Source organism: Eupeodes corollae, chromosome 1, assembly GCF_945859685.1.
Source record: "Eupeodes corollae chromosome 1, idEupCoro1.1, whole genome shotgun sequence".
Classification (NCBI taxonomy): domain Eukaryota; kingdom Metazoa; phylum Arthropoda; class Insecta; order Diptera; family Syrphidae; genus Eupeodes; species Eupeodes corollae.
Window position 1 is genome coordinate 76,224,749 of NC_079147.1, and position 17,469 is coordinate 76,242,217.

General features: G+C 39.2%; 1 protein-coding gene across 3 annotated transcripts in view; it reads right to left on the reverse strand.

Moving 5' to 3' along the window:
• Positions 1-17,469, reverse strand: part of LOC129938347 (inositol polyphosphate-5-phosphatase A) — a 143,982-nt gene that overhangs the window by 74,444 nt on the left and 52,069 nt on the right. For all 3 annotated transcript variants that reach the window (XM_056045838.1, XM_056045837.1, XM_056045836.1), the window contains exon 3: positions 3,345-3,512. In XM_056045838.1, coding sequence (XP_055901813.1) covers positions 3,345-3,512 — 168 coding nt within the window. The remainder of the gene's footprint in view (positions 1-3,344; positions 3,513-17,469) is intronic.

The following is a 17,469-nucleotide window of genomic DNA, read 5'->3' on the forward strand; positions in this document are numbered from 1 at the left end:
ATTAAGGACATAGAACTTCGAATATGCACGTGGAATTTTAGGTCCCTTAACAGACCACGTGTGGCCGAAGAATTAGCGGATGCCCTAGACTGTATAAAGCTGACATCACAGCCATCCGGGAAATACAATGAGATAGGCCGGGAAAAAAGAGGATGAAAAACTGCGATATTTAGTATGGTGACTGCTACCACGAAAACCAGCAGCGCTTATTTGGATGCGGTTTTGTCATTGGAGCCAGACTCAGGCAAGAAGTCTTGAGCTATAGGTGCATCAATGAGCGCCTCATGACCATACGCATCAAGGCTAAATTCGGCAACATTAGCCTGATATGCGCGCACGTCCCACAGAAAAGAAGGATTACAACACCAAAGATATGTTCTTCGAGCTCTTAGACAAAACATATGAGCACTGCCCTAGCTACAATATCGAAATTGTCCTGTGCGATTTTAATGCCAAGCTAGGAAGGGAAAACATCTTTGGTGGAATAATCGGGAAAAACAGCCTGCACGACAACACTTCCGACAACGAATTCAGGCTCATAGATTTCGCTGCTGGGCGAAACGTCATGGTGGCCAAAACGCGTTTTCCACACCTCAACATCCACAAAGGAACTTGGAGTTCTCCAGATCAATCCACCGTCAACCAGATTGGCCATATTCGATCGACGCCAGACACGCTTCCAGCATCATGGATGTCCGAATTTTCCGAGGAGCTATCATCGACTCGGACCACTACCTCGATGTAGCCAAGGTAGCACTTCGGATTTTCAGACCCAAGACAAAACAGCGAGGTGCTGGGAGAAGATAAAACATCAAACGGCTACAATCGAAAAAGATCGCCAAATCCTCCTCCAACCGAGTTACAAGTAACCTCTCTCGAAGTTCTTTACCGCCAACACAATGTATCGAAAACCAGTGGCAACATTGCCAAGAAGCAATCAAAAAATCCGCATCTGATGTGCTGGGTTTCAAGCAGCCACCAACAAGGAACCCCTGGTTTGATGAGGAATGTCGGCAGGCAAATACAGCCAAACAACAGGCACGCAAAGCGGCACTGCATAAAAGGACGAGAGCTGCTCATGAGCAGAAAAGGCGAGAGGAACACCGACTTCTCAGAAGGAAAAAGAGAGGGCATGGGAAGCGTGAGGTCGAAGATGTTGAGAGGTTTAAAAGCAGGAATGAAGTTTTATGAACAGGTAAAACGAAATTCACAGGTACATAAACCTAGAAAAGAAGGCTGCAAAGACGAAAGTGGAAACATTAAAGTGGAACCTCAGTCAATGCTGAGGATGTGGAAGGACCACTTCAGCAGACTGCAACGACGAACCGAATTCCGCTGGCAGGCAGGATGATCCATTCAACATAGTCGACGAAAGCAAACAATCCTCCCGACTTAGACGAAATCAAGATTGCCATATCTAAGCTGAAGTCTAATAAAGCCGCTGTAGCGGATTGCTTGAATCCCGAGTTCTTTAAAGCAGCTGGAGATAAGTTGGTTAGGAGCGTGCACCAACTTATCTGTAAGATATGGTCGGAAGAAAGCATGCCCGATGAATGGAACCTCGGTATTGTTTGCCCGATCGTGGAAAAAGGGGACCCTCTAAACTGCACCTACTATAGAGGAATCAGTCTACTTAACATCGCCTATAAAATCTTCTCTGCCGGAATATGTGAACGTCTAAAGCCCATCGTCAACAACCTGATAGGTCCTTATCAGTGTGGTTTTAGACCAGGAATGTCCACAGTTGATCAAATATTCACATTACGGCAGATCCTGGAAAAAACTCAAGAACACCAAATCGACACCCACTACCTTTTCATCGATTTCAAGGCCGCATATGACAGCATCTACAGGGACGAGCTGTATAGAGCCATGTCTAATTTTGGCATCCCTGTTAAACTCGTCCGTTTGTGCAGGATGACCATGGAGAATTCATGCTGCTCCATAAAGGTTGGAAACAACTTAACAGAACCTTTCGATGTCAAAAAAGGTTTTAGACAAGGTGATGCACTATCATGTGATTTTTTTAACATCGTACTTGAAAGAATAGTGCAGAGCTCACACGTCAACACTAGAGGCACTATCGTTCAAAAGTCTGTCCAATTACTAGCATATGCTGATGACATTGACATAATCGGAAGAACTCAGCGTGATGTCAATGGGGCTTTTGTGAGTATTGAGGCAGAAGCGGAAAAAATGGGTTTAACGGTTAATGAGGGCAAAACAAACTACATGCTGTCGTCAAGAAAGGATATACAACACCGACGTCTTGGTCAAAACGTCACCATTGGCAGACGTAACTTTGAGGTAGTCAAGGACCTCGTCTACCTAGGGTTCTCTGTAAACGCAGAAAACAAGATCCTCATCATCCCAATCCTGCTATTCGGTGCAGAAGCATGGACTATGACAAAAGCGGTTGAGTACGTTCGAGAGAAAAGTTCTTTGTGTGATCTACGGTCCCGTATGTATCAAAGGGGTGTGAAGGAGATGTAACGACGAGCTGTACGTGCTGTACAGCGACGTAGACTTAGCGAGAAGGGTAAAAGTCCAACGACTAAGATGGCTGGGTCACGTAGAGCGCATGGAAACCAATGCTCCAGAACGGACAGTCTTCGAATCCATACCCACATGACAGCGCAGTAGAGGAAGACCGCGGATCAGGTTGCGCACACATGTGGAAAGTGACCTCACCCAACTTGGAGCGCGAAACTGGAGACATCAGCTAGGGACCGAGCTAGATGGAGAAGTTTGTTGGGTGAGGCCCTAGTTCACACAGGACTGTAGCGCCACCTTAAGTAAGTAAGTAAGTAATTGTTTGCAGTAAAAGGTTTGGAAACAAAATGATTGCAGTGGCGAAATTTGAAAATTTGAAGTCCCACTCTTTTGGTGAAATGAGTGAATTTAATAAATGATTTATAATGATTGCATTCATAAAAGATTGCATTCTCTTCAAAGCCTGCTTTTTTCTCACATCTGAATAAAAGATTTCAAAATGGAAATATTTTATTATTCAGAGTTAAAGTAATTTCCTGTGAAAGAAGTTTTCATCAAGCAGAAATGTATTTAAGTTAAGTGACAGATGGCAGATAGTTTCGTTTTTCATTCTAAATCCCTTCGTCTAATTCTCAAAATATCTAAAATGCATTTAGTTAAAATGTATCCTTTTCCTGACTACCTATTTGTCTCTTATTTTCATTCTGTGAAGAGCATAAATGAATGTGTGTTCCTTCCCTTTAATCAATCTGATTCACAATAAATTTGTCCATTTACTTGTTGTACAGACTGTAAATGATGAACTTATTCTATGTACGACATGATGTATGCCAATGTTATATTATACTTACTTCCGGAAAGAAGTGTTGCGGAAATTTGGATTTCTCTTTGGTGGAGATAGTCTCAATGTTTCCCGTGTAAATGTTTTTCCCTTCGGCTGAGTCCCATTCGTGTGAAAGGAAGTTCCATATTTTCACCCCTTCTAGCGACCGGTGGACGAAATATAAATTTCCCAGAGCCTGAAAGTAAAACAAAAAAAAACAAATACATATATAGAATGTAGATTAGATATTTGGATGTACTATAAATATATATATATACATAGGTATGAATGTGTTACATGATAAAGGTAGATTTATATATGTATACATAGGATGTGACATGTTTTCCAGATTTATTCAGGACTTTAGGACTATGGGTGGTTTATTGATTAGGTCTGCCACATGGCGCACGTAATTTTGTTTGCAAAGTTATAAGTGTTCATGATTTGGGCTTGTGTTACATTTGAAACTAAAATATTTATATATATTTTCATACATATGCATGTGTATGTAAATTTAATTATAAATTGTTTTGAAGGACTAATTTAAATTTAATTCGGTTAAAATTTTAGTAAATTATTTTTTGAAAATGTGACAGCTCTTATAATATGAGGCTCCTAATTTATTTATTTTCATTTATAGAATTTATGCGATTACAAACGTAAAGCTATGGCCGAAATAATAGGGACGATTATTACTTTGGAAGTGTCTGTATAACTAAGCTAAAAATTTAATGAGTACACAAACAATAAGTTCCAGGGGTTGGGGCAAGGATCCAGAAAACTGCCAAAGGAGTGTGTGCTGAGATCTACGGAGAAAATTGCCTTCACCTCAAAAAAAATCCAACAGTTTTGAAACTTGGCACACTTAGGTTAGGTTAGGTTATAGTGGCTGTCCAAGATGGAAACGGACACACTTAGGCCAGTTTAATGGCCCATTGTGATACCACATGAATCTTGAGGCTTTCTCCTAAGCTCAATGGAACCAGCTTGAGTCCCATACGAAACGTGAGAGGCTGATTATACCGATATGATTTAGATCGTTAAAGAAGAATTCTCCTAGGTAATTCTTCCATTTTCGAGCTAGAGCAGGGCATGTGCAGAGAAGATGAAGAACCGTTTCTTCCTCGTCCATACAGCTTCTGCAAAAGTCATTTGAGAATACGCCTAGTCTCGTGGCGTGCTTTCCTATTAGACAGTGTCTAGTTATGACACCTATTATCGAGCTTATATGCGATCTGCTTAAAGAAGTCAAGCACCTTGAACGTTTTAAATCAAGTGTTGGCCAGATGTTCTTTGTGGCTTGACACGTGGTGATGTTTTCAACCTGGTGCTTGCCCACCTCACAGCGTCTTCCATTAGCAACAGTTTACAAGTAGCGATTGGTATGCCAGTACTTGCCAAACGTGGTAGGATGGGCTGTACTGTACCGTTCCTGGCGAGTTCATCTGCCTTACAGTTACCTGGAATGTCTCTATGGCCCGGCACCCAGCAAAGGTGAATATTAAACTGTTGGTAGCTTTTTTGTAAGAAAAGAGAGCTACAGTAGCTTTTTTTAATACTCTTTCCTGTACGGTGCGTTTCCAATTTAGTGTTTTGTCTAAGACAAGACCCAGGTACTTAGCCTCGTCTGAGAATTTTAATTGGATTCCTTTAATAAACGGTGATTTTTTAAGAGCTTGAGAACTTTAAAAAAAAACCCATAAAATTTGCAAAATCTCATCGATTCTTTATTTGAAACGTTAGATTGGTCCATGACATTTACTTTTTGAAGATAATTTCATTTAAATGTTGACCGCGGCTGCGTCTTAGGTGGTCCATTCGGAAAGTCCAATTTTGGGTAACTTTTTCGAGCATTTCGGCCAGAATAGCCCGAATTTCTTCGGAAATGTTGTCTTCCAAAGCTGGAATAGTTGCTGGCTTATTTGTGTAGACTTTAGACTTGACGTAGCCCCACGAAAAATAGTCTAAAGGCGTCAAATCGCATGATCTTGGTGGCCAACTTACCGGTCCATTCCTTGAGATGAATTGTTCTCCGAAGTTTTCCCTCAAAATGGCCATAGAATCGCGAGCTGTGTGGCATGTAGCGCCATCTTGTTGAAACCACATGTCAACCAAGTTCAGTTCTTCCATTTTTGGCAACAAAAAGTTTGTTAGCATTGAACGATAGCGATCGCCACTCACCGTAACGTTGCGTCCAACAGCATCTTTGAAAAAGTACGGTCCAATGATTCCACCAGCGTACAAACCACACCAAACAGTGCATTTTTCGGGATGCATGGGCAGTTCTTGAACGGCTTCTGGTTGCTCTTTACTCCAAATGCGGCAATTTTGCTTATTTACGTAGCCATTCAACCAGAAATGAGCCTCATCGCTGAACAAAATTTGTCGATAAAAAAGCGGATTTTCTGCCAACTTTTCTAGGGCCCATTCACTGAAAATTCGACGTTGTGGCATATCGTTCGGCTTCAGTTCTTGCACGAGCTGTATTTTATACGGTTTTACACCAAGATCTTTGCGTAAAATCTTCCATGTGCTCACTTCGTCGATTATGTAGACCATAAATCGGACGTAAAGCGCGAAACACATTTCGAACCGAACACTGATTTTGGTAATAAAATTCAATGATTTGCAAGCGTTGCTCGTTAGTAAGTCTATTCATGATGAAATGTCAAAGCATACTGAGCATCTTTCTCTTTGACACCATGTCTAAAATCCCGCGTGATCTGTCAAATACTAATGCATGAAAATCCTAACCTCAAAAAAATCACCCTTTATAAGGAGGGTTGACAAATGGAATTTTGTATCTCCTCGAAAATAAGACCAGATCGGTCGATCAGCGCAAGGTATTAGTCTGGTCCTAGGCATTTTGTAAGAGTTCTTTTAGGATATTAAGATGCTTTCCTGAAACTGCTATAGCAAGGTCGTCCGTATAGGCTATCACTCTGAAACCCTCCGCATCCAGACTAGTTAGGATTTCATTCACCACTAGGTTCCAGAGGAGAGGGGATAGAACACAACCTTGGGGTGTCCCTCTACGAACGAATCGTCTGCTAGAAGAGTTGCCAACATTTAATGAATTAACTCCCGAAGCGAACTCTCTACATTTAGAGATGTCAGTGCAGATATAATTGCAGATGTGTCCACGTTGTTAAAGGCACCTTCGATGTCAAGGAAAGCAACCATAGTGAACTCTTTATGATGGAGGGAATATTCGATGGTGCGTACTAAAGCGTGTACCGCTGTTTCCACCGATTTACCTTTACAGTAGGCATGTTGAGACGAAGACAGAAGTCTTGTATCCATACGTGCCATTAAATGGATATCAATCAATCTTTCCAGGATCTTAAGAAGAAATGATGATAGACTTATAGGTCGTAGATCTTTAGGATTGACTTGGGAGCATTTACCTGCTTTAGGTATAAAAACAACTTTAACTTCTCTCCATGCCGAGGGAACATGGACCAGGTAAAGACAGCTGGTAAAAATTGCCTCAAGGATTGGTGCAATCATATCAGAAGTCTTTTGTAATTCGGCTGGTGTTATTCCATCTGGTCCTGCAGCTTTAAATGGTTTGAAGCTGTTGAGAGCCCATTGTAGCTTATCCTTTGTGATCAGTCCTTGTGGATATGTTGTATTTGAACTTGAACGTATATAACTTTTTCAAGTTTCGGTAAGAGAACTACCAGGAAAGTGAGTGTCCAATAGTAGGTTCAGTGATTCATTACTTGAATTAGTTCAGGAGCCGTCTGCATTTTTCAAGCAGCTTGGCATAGCTGGATTAGTTGAAAGAATTTTCCGTAACCTAGAGGCTTCAGAAGTTTCTTCTTTCATGCCACAGAAGGATCGCCAAGAAGATCGCTTGGATTTCCTTAGTGCCTTCTTGTAGATTCTTAGGGATTCTTTGTAGGACTCCCAATGAGAGGCTAATCTAGCAGCTTTGGCCCCGTTGAAAAGTTTCCTGCATTCCTTCCTGAGCGAGTCAAGCTCTGAGGCCCACCATTGTGGTTTTTTTTAATTTCTTATGTGTATAAGGGGACAAGCAATTTCTAGCGATCTGTTCATAGCTGAGGTAAGGTCATTGACTTTGTTGTCAAGTTCGTTAGCGTTAGAGGAAGGACTAGATAGTCCAGGTTCTAGTAAACTCTGTAATGAGTTCCTGTATAAAGCCCAGTCAGTTTTCCGATTGTTTCGAAAAGTCACACTTACTAAGGTATGCCTGGTGATGACTGCTCCAGCGGCAGTTAAGAGAAACACGCAGTTTGTTTTAGTTTTTCTCATTTATCTCGAAAACTATTTGTCGTATCAAAAAAATTTGTACAAGAAAATTAAAGCTCATTAAATTTTATAAAAAAAAGCATTTGTTAATTTTTTCCTATCTGTTATAGTTTATAAAATAACTCTAGCGGCAGTGAAAAGAAACAAACGGTTTTTTGGGTTTATCTTGAAAACTATTTGTCGTTTTAAAAAAATGTATCTTCTACAAAATTAAAGCTTATTAGTTTTTAGTTTGTAAAATAACTCTAGTCATGTGTCCATGACGATTGTGTACCTAAAACCTGGAAACTCTTTTATTAAAGAAAATGAACATTGAAAATAGAAAAAGGAAGTGCATCGCAATAGGGCATAGCATTATATCAGTTGTCCGTCCCAGATCATTCATGTCTCCAATACTTGGCAGCCTTGCCTTATTTATACACAGAAAGCTTGGTTCTAAGAAGATGGTAAACCTTATATCAAGCTTTGGGTTTTGTTTTTTATGCTATGAAGGTAAGTTGTTGGAGATCGAGGTGATGGGTGGAGCAGAAAACACTCTTGATTTGTTTCTTACTTCTGACCCTGGTAAGTACACTATTAGTGTTCTATCCCCTCTAGGCACATCTGACCATTGGGTCGTATCAGCAAATTTCTCTTGTTAAAACTCTCCAGTTAAAGAAAGAGCTCCTAAGAGAACCGTTTGGAAACACGAGAAAGCCAACTGGGACGGTCTCAATAAGTATTTTAGGATATTTAACTGGTCATTATGCACTCGATAGCGACGTTGGCCCCAGCGCTCACAAGTTTTATTCTCTTGGGAATGAGAACTTTTATACCGAATAGGATTTAAAGCATCAGACCTGAGGAAAATGCATGGTTCGATACGAGCTATAAAGAATTTGTTAGGGTCAAGAGGTTAAGTTTAAGTAGTTTTCAATCCAATCCAACTGAGGAAAACCGGAATAAGTTAAGCAAGCCAGGAGGTCAGGGACACCCGTAATCGACGGACTGTATTTTACAACGCCAAAAATGACTGCAATGTGCCAAAAGCAGACAAAATTGTTGGTCATTTCATAAATAATATGAGGAATTCTTCCTCTTCCTTGGTTCCTACGCTCTTTGTCAATGACACTAAATTTGTAAGCTCTTTAGAGAAAGCAAATCTCTTTGCTAGGTAGTTTGCCTCCAGTTCAACGCTGCTAGTGAGTGTTTTGACTTCGCCTGTCATCGAGGGAGTATGGGCCAATCTTTTTTCGCACCCGTACTGTGGCAAGAGTTCTAAGAGATCTAAACACACATAAATCCGGTGGACCGGATGGTTTCCCCGCTATTGTTCTGAAGAAGTGTTCTTCAACGCTGACAAAACCTCTGATTAATCTTTTTATCTGTCCTACTCCTCAGGTCTCGTTCCGATGGGATGGAAAACCGCATTTGTCAACCCTATTCCCAAAAAGGCGAATCTTCCTCACCATCTAACTACCGACATTTCTTTCCAAGGTCATGGAAACGCTGACTAATTATCAGCTCAAGAAATATCTCGAAGAACGGAAGCTTCTTAATGACCGACAATACGGCTTTGGTAGCAATAGGTCCACTGGTGATCTCATGGTTCATCTCACCGAACAGTGGAGCAAACTTTACATCGCTTTGGAGAAAGTAATATTACTACACTTGATATTTCAAAAGCATTTTGATCAGGCTTTCTTATCGAAAATGCGTGCTTTCGGTTTTCATAAATCCCTGCTACATTGTATAAGTAATTATCTTTCGGATAGTTCAATACAAGTAGTATTGGCTGGTGTGTCCCAGGGCTCTATTCTATCTCCAACACTTTTTCTCATTTTTATTAATGGTCTCCTGTCTGAAACTTCTTCGATGATGATACCAATTTACATTTACACCACACTCTTCAACAATGCACTGAATAACGCATATTATCAAGTGCATTGGAAGACCGCTGTGGTTCATCCTCTCCCGAAAAAGTGAAAGGCCAACTTCAACCCATCAAATCTTCGGTCGATAAGTCCTGTTCAGAGCATCAGCTCAGTTTTCGAAAAGATCATCAATAGGGCTCTGACTAAGTGGGATGCGGACAACCAAATAATTCCGGATAAACAGTTCGGGTTTTAGGCGGGTCATGACACAATTCATGCTGCGTCTAAACTCGTTTTTGATATCCAGGTCCAATGGAATAAATAAAAACAACAATGCACAGGTGCTGTTCTGGTTGATTTGGAAAAGGCCTTTGACACCGTATGGTTAGAGGGTCTTTACCTAAATCTGAGCTGGCTTGGTAAGCAAACCATTGTTGTATATACTTTATGATATGCTTAACGGTAGAAAGTTTGTTGTCAAAAGTGGCAATGTAACTTCTACCACAACATTCTCAATTAAAAATGGTCTGCAACAGGGAGCGGTGAATTCCCCGATTCTCTTCAGTATTTACACCAGCGATCTGAAAGGTAGTCTTACAAAGGTCGACGATCTAATTGTGTACAGAACGACCTGAAAGGTTGAGGTTACTAGAATTCTCTTGCAGCGTGATTTCGACAAGATTCAGCGATATTGCGACGACTGGAAACTGAAAATAAATGTCCAGAAGTCGGAGACAATTCTGTTCCGGACCCCGTTGGCTACGCCACGAGGGATACGTGTAAGAATTGGAGCAAGATGGTCATCGTTGATCTTCACGGGCAGCCATTAGCTTGCAAAAGTGTAGTGAAGTCTCGGTATCTGGTTAGATCAGTGTTTATATTTCGACAGACATATAAACGCTGCACTGACCAGTGCCAGAGGAGCATTCGCTGTGACGAAACGGCTGTTTTTTAGCAGTCGGCTTGACCCCAGAGTGAAGGTAATTTGTTACATGGCCTTTATACGGCCGATGATCGTTTATGGTTGTCCTGTGTGCTTCCACGGTGCCCCTTCCCAGATGGAGAAGTTTCGGGCTTTATCGAACAGCTGAATCTTCTTTCATAATTATTCCAACGAGGTCCTATACAACGGGGCTCGAATCAACAGAATTGACAATTTCGTGATAAAACTCGTTCGAGGTCACATTGCCAGAGCTATGTCTTTGACCAACAATTTAATTTTGGGGGCATTCTATCCGAACTACGAGTATTTAGAGAGTGCAAGCTTGAACGGCTTTGGACTTAGAAGGCAATTGAGAAGTGAAGTCCTCTCTCGAGCATCTAAAATCATCATCTATAAGACACTCATCATCCCGGTTCTTATCAATGGCGCTGAGGCCTGGACCCTGTCAAAGAAAGGTGAGAGCGTCTTAGGATGCTTCGAGAGAATAATTCTTCGGGTGATTTTTGGTCCCGTACGCCTAGAGGAAAATGGAGGAGAAGATATAACGACGAACTGTACGGGCTGTACAGCGACACTGACCTAGTTAGCAGAATTAAAGTTCAACGGCTTAGATGGCTAGGTCATGTAGAGCGGATGGACATCAACGCTCCAGCCCGGAAGGTCTTCGAATCCAATCCCGAGGGACGGCGCAGTAGAGGAAGACCGCGACTCAGGTGGCGCACCCAGGTGGGGGAGGACCTCAACCAACTTGGCGTGCGAAACTGGAGACAGCTAGCTAGGGACCGAGCTAGCTGGATTCGCTTGTTGGTTGAGGCCCAGGTCCGCCCCGGACTGTAGCGCTACCTTAAGTAAGTAAGTAAGCTTGAACGGCTTCATTCCACCAGAGGCATTCCTCTTTTTAGATAGATGCGGTCTGATACAGGATAGACTGGCAGTTCCGTTAATCTACCACGACAGACGACGAACCGTGAAACAGCGACTCCTGTACAATCGGGACGTCTTGGCACTAGGAGGAGCAGACCTCCTTCGGTTCAGTAGGGCTGTGTCCGAACGAGACCGAACTGATAAAGCGAAGCAGGAGAACCAGTTTTAAACGCTTTAGCTTCGGCTTCGCCTGACGTTTACGAGTTCAGCCATAGGAATTCAATGCATGCTATTACAATGAAGCTTCGACCTTAAGTTTCGTTTGACAATCGTAAGGAAAAGAACGTAATGTAACGTAATGTGACTCCAAACGGAAGCTCTAGTTCAATTATCTGAACATTTGCTTTGCCTGACAGCTCAAATCAAATGTCAACAAACAAAATATTTGCTCTTTGGAGGGATGAAATAATAGAAATGTCATTCAAAGCAACCTCGAAGCAGGTGCACCGTAACGCAGACGAAGCCGAAGCGTGTATGTGTTTCAGCCATAAATTCCACGTGGTTTTTTATTCGCTATTTTACATGCACAGATGCTGTTTTCAAATTATGTACTTGGAACGTGCCCAGAAGAATATATAGATTATAGTATAGATGAAAAATCTTACAAATGTGTTTTGCTAGCGTGGCAGATTTTGAAGCGCAGTTAGCACTAGAAGGGATTTTCGTAACTTAAAGGGGGGGGGGGGTACTTTTAACGAATAATATACCCTTTAGATCGAGTTTTTTTCAGCAGAATGACAATCAGTGTAATGTTATCGAAGCTCTGATTACAAAGGAACTTACTCTATGTTATTGAATAATTGTATTCCCAATAACTGGATCAAAATGTCATTCCAGCAATATTTAAAAAATCAAATCTTGTTCCTAATTGGCCATAGGTGTTTATCTAATTGTTCATGAAATATACATTTAATCATCAAGCAAAACACTGTAAAGTGCATGGAGTGAAGTCTTTGGATTTTAAAACGGACCACTGAACCAAAATTTATATTAATTTGCTTTTAAGAGCCAATCTGTTTACAGCGCAGTTAGCAGGAAGCGGTTTGAATCTGTAATATGATTTTCTGATGTTCATGTTCATATCGGTTATTAAACAATTTAAACAAATGATCTGCGAATTGACATTTACCATCTTATTTTAAAAACATGAAAGAAAACTACACCTTGAATACAATTGAAATAGATTCAAATTAATTTTATTTTCAGGATAATTCTCTTTATTTTATCAGATGCCCTCTGGCGGAATTATGGTAACTATTATTCTTTTTTTGTGACTTACAAGAATGACAAAATAAATGTACTAAATTTGAAGTTTCTTTTGTTCATATGCAGTTTGCTGGGTCCAAAGAAAAACGTCTAATATATTATATTCCAATCAATCAACGCACATTAAAGCGGAGTCAACACCGTCATCGCTACACATTATTTCAGTGGCTCCACTTTTCAAAAACTAGAATATACACACATACGTTAGCAGCATGAAAAACCAAACAAATCAGATGACGTTTTAAGTGCCAATGTGTTTTAAAAAACATTTGTTTGTTGACAATGCTGGTATTGTTGATGGTTTAATCTGTTTTGCGATTTCCTTACCTGAGTTTATTGGACAAATAATTATATTTTTAATGCCTATACATTCCATTTAAATATAAAGCCTTCATTGTTTGTATTTTGTATGATTAAAATATTCTGTCTGTCAAAAATAAAAATCGCTTAATCCTAAGCGTCATCATTTCATTGTCATAATATTTGATCTTTGTAAATTGAATGAACAAAGAATGATGAGTTCTGTTTTTTGAAATTAATATGAATGTACATACGTCAGAATATACTTATACTTACACGAAAGTTTAAATTTATAATTAATCAAAAAGTAAGACAGTTTATAAATAAACCTAAAGAAATATTAATCTCTTTTGATAATCTTATATTCAATATTATTAATTGTGTAGGTCATAATGACAAACAAAAATTAAATCAAGCTCGCAACTGAGTCGATCAAAAGTTCACATCTTGCACGTATGTGCATACATACATACATACATATATAACTTTAATACTCAACTGCCTTAAAATTCTTTAAAGGGATTATAAAATTGAACACTTCTTTAGGTGGATTAAAGAAAAACTATTTGAAGGGGTTTGTCAAAATTGTTCTAAGTGACAGTGATTTCCATAAATCAATTTTGCTGTCAACTTATGGCAATTTTCATTGGTAATCCAAAAAGTGAAATATCTTTTAATAGAAGACTTTGAAATGTTTAATTGAGTTTTCGAACACAAAATTACAATTCTTCAAAAAAAGAAGAGAAACTGATTCTGGATATAAGTTAAAGAAAACTGAAATGTCAGTTGTGAAATGTCATACAAACTTCAAAATCGATTGAATCAATGTAAATCCAAAGACACTCCATATAAATACCGAAATCTTTCGTACGTTTCACCCTCCAACACCCATTTGTTTACAATATAGTATTTGTAATTTTGACATTTGGTCTATGAATAATGGAAATACAACAACAATTCGATGCGGTGTATTTACTCATTTTGACAGATGTTGTTGTTTTTTTTTTAACTAAATTGCTGTGTTGAGAATTTCAGATTTTTTAGTTTTAAAAAACTTAAATTATAGTGAAATTGTTTAAACTTGTTCACATTTTTGTAATTATCAAAATACTTTTATGAAATAGTCATGGTTTTTAAATTCAAAAAAGATAATTTTTGGAACGTATAATTTTACCTGGATCAGAACTCTTTACATTACATGTTTTACATTTTTGCTGGTATTTTTTCAAGTTTACTTTACATAATAAAAGAAATGTCTTTTTCAGACAATTATACATTTTTATTGAATTAGAAAGTGTAGACACTCCGTAGACACTTTTAAATGTAGTGAAGTTACAAATTAACAATTTATTGCCATTTTCAATCAGAGATACATCTAGCAAAAAAATGCAATAGCTAATGTCGCCGCCCCCTTAAGAAACAAAAAAAAAACTACTATCTCATCAATTCGTGGTGAATTGACTTTAACAGTGGTGAATTGACTTTAGCAAGAGTAGATTTCCGAGCAGAGTATGTTCAGAGCTCTCGGATTTAATTATGTAACTACTTGAGCACTAAACTGTCATGATTTGAAATATCGTCTGTTTGAAGGCGTTCAAAATTTTCTTTAATCAAATTAATTAAAAAAAAAACAGTCTTAGGGTTGGTCCATTTGACGCCTGAAATAAATTTGATTCATAAAAATGCTATATGCAATAAGTTTGTTCTAGATTATCTTTCCTTCTCTTCAGCCTCTTCCACAAGTTTCAGTGTGTTGACTATGATTTTTTTTAATTTCCCGGCTTTCAAACATCATCTTATTTGTGTTCAGAACTAAAACAGAAACACGAATTTGAAGCTCTGAACGATCAGAGCTAAAAAAGAAACGCAATTATTTTTTTGACAGTTCGAGCTCTACTCTGAACTAAAAAAGAAAAACGCCAATAGTGTAACAGTGGTGAATTGACTTTAGCAGTGGTGAATTAATATTAGAATAGTTGTAGACGTTTTAAATTGTAGGCAAACCAGAATGACAGATTGATTTTCGGTCTTTATATAGTCTCATTAGTCGCCAAAATAGTAGTTAAGATTATCATAAACAAGTAAGAGAACTCTTGACCCTGCGTTGATTAAATAATCACCTTGCTGATCTTCATCGAATAGTGCGTCGAGTATAGATCACCACTTCGCATGCTGTTTATCGAGAGAAGGCTTTTACAGCGTCTCTGATAACATGCCTAAAACATCTTTATTTTGGAGACGATGTATGCTTGCTATCTTAGAGGAAAATGGATCTCCATCAAATGGCAACAAGGGTGGAGAGAGAAGCAAACATTTTGGGGCTTAAAATCAACACTGGAAAAACTAATATTCTCAGCCCTGGAACCTCCCACTCATCGTCTCTGGTAAGCATTGCACAGCAACGAGTAAGACTTTTCAGTATCTTAGAAGTATGATCTCTACAGAAGGCGGAACCAAACAAGATATCGCTAGATGTATCGTGAAATCTTAGGCTGCGTTCGGGATTCTGTCCAATTTTAAGAGGAACAATTCTCACAACTTGAAGACAAAGTAGTGAAGACTATTCTGCTCAGTATTGTTGTATGGTTTTAGCACCTAGAAAATAACAGCAACTATTACCAGAAAACTACAGACCTTCTTTAATAGGTGTCTATGAAACATCTTAAGTGTTTTCTGGCCGAATTGTATATCCAATTTAGAATTATATAGGAAAACGTATCAGGAACCCATTGACACAAGTATAGGAAGGGAACAGTGGCAGTGGATTGGACACACATTTCGAAAAAGTAATGACTGTATTGCAGGACAAGCGATGCAGAGGAATTCACCCACTCAAGAAGGCAGAAGAGTCGGGACACAGAGAAGCGCGTGGAAAAGAACAATAGAGGAGGAATTGTCAAGATTGGAGAAGAACTGAGGGGAGCTCAAACACTTCTTCGGAAAAGGTACACGAATGCCCGTGGGAGTACTTTAGGCCCAATGTTGTAGAAACATTATCATCCGTATCTTTTAGATTTGCTTAAAACGTGTCTCATTTAGTTAACCAATACTTAACTAAACGATGCTTGGGTCACAAACTGTTACAGAATCTTCAAATCTAGCATAAAAATTGTATACATGTCAACTGTCATAAACCTCATTTTATTATTTTATTTAGTGGTATTATAAAGTTACGATGTCTTTAAAATTTCTTTATATTGGGTTTTTAAATAGGCGCGGGTAGATTTTGGCGCCCCGTGGCCGCTATTTTGTTTTTGTAACATCTGACAAATATTTTGTTTATTTTAAAATTGTTTATGCCAAATCTTCATTGCAAGTTACTCGTTTAAAAAGAGCGTTCAAATGATAAAACTTTAGTACCAAAATGAGTGAAAGCAAAAGTTGAGGGTATTGCTCCCATTTTACGGTAAACGGTTCAGTAAGCAATCAGCCAACACCCGTACTTTCAAGAACCGCAAGATCGGCCGAGAACTTCGCCGCCCCGTCTGTAAAAGTGTACAGCAGAACCGGATGCAGTCTATTCCTCGCCGTGCACAAGAACTCGGACTTTCGCAGGCTTCAACTTGTCGAATTTTGCGTCGGGACTTGGGCCTACACCCGTACAAGATCCAACTCACCCAGAAGCTCAAAGTTCATGACTATAGACATCGCCGTTTGTTCGCTGATTGGGCTTTGAATGGTTTGGAAGAGGACCCCAATTTTGGCCGAAAAATCAGTTTTTAGTGACGTGGCGCATTTTTGGATGAATTGCTGTATTAACAAGCAAATTGCCGTACATATGACGACACCAACCCACGCGAGGATCGCCAGGTGATAATGCATCCTCAAAAAGTTATCGTTTGGTGTGGATTTTGGGCCGGCGGCAGCGGAGTGATTGGTCCGAACTTTTTTGAAAACAACGTAAGTGAGGAAGTCACCGTCAACAGCGAGCGCTACATAACAATGATAACTAATTTCTTATGGCCCAAATTGAAACATATGGACCTAGACGACATGTGGTTCTAGCACAACGGCGGCTGCGTTACGTGCAACACAGCAAACGCCACGACATCAACCCACCTTTATTGCAAAACCCAATAGATACGGCTACAGTCTTATATGAAAGCTTTGTTTTCCCTTTTATTCGAAAACATTTTCAGATTTGTGGATATTATTTACCTTTTATTAGCTTTTTCTAATTTATTTATTTTATAGGAAGTCAAAAAGAGTTGTCACTTTTTCTATCTATCTATCTGTATTTTTCTGCGTTCTGCAGATGCCAATACATGTTAACATCTACCATAAAACGTCAAAATGAACTCAATGGACGTGTTCCAAAACTTCCCGGCTTTTCTCCATAACGCATATTCTTTGTGCTAAATTATTTCAGATTATTTAAATTAAAATGTCAAACAAAATTTCTAATTTATTTATTTTATAGGAAGTCAAAAACAGTTCTCAACACTGTATTTTTTCTCACATTCAGATTTGTATTTATATGTATCTGTATTTCTTGTATTTCCCTGCGTTGTGCAGATTCCAATACATGTACATCTACCATAAAACGTCAAATTGACCACAATGGACGAGTTCCAAAACTTTCCGGCTTTTTC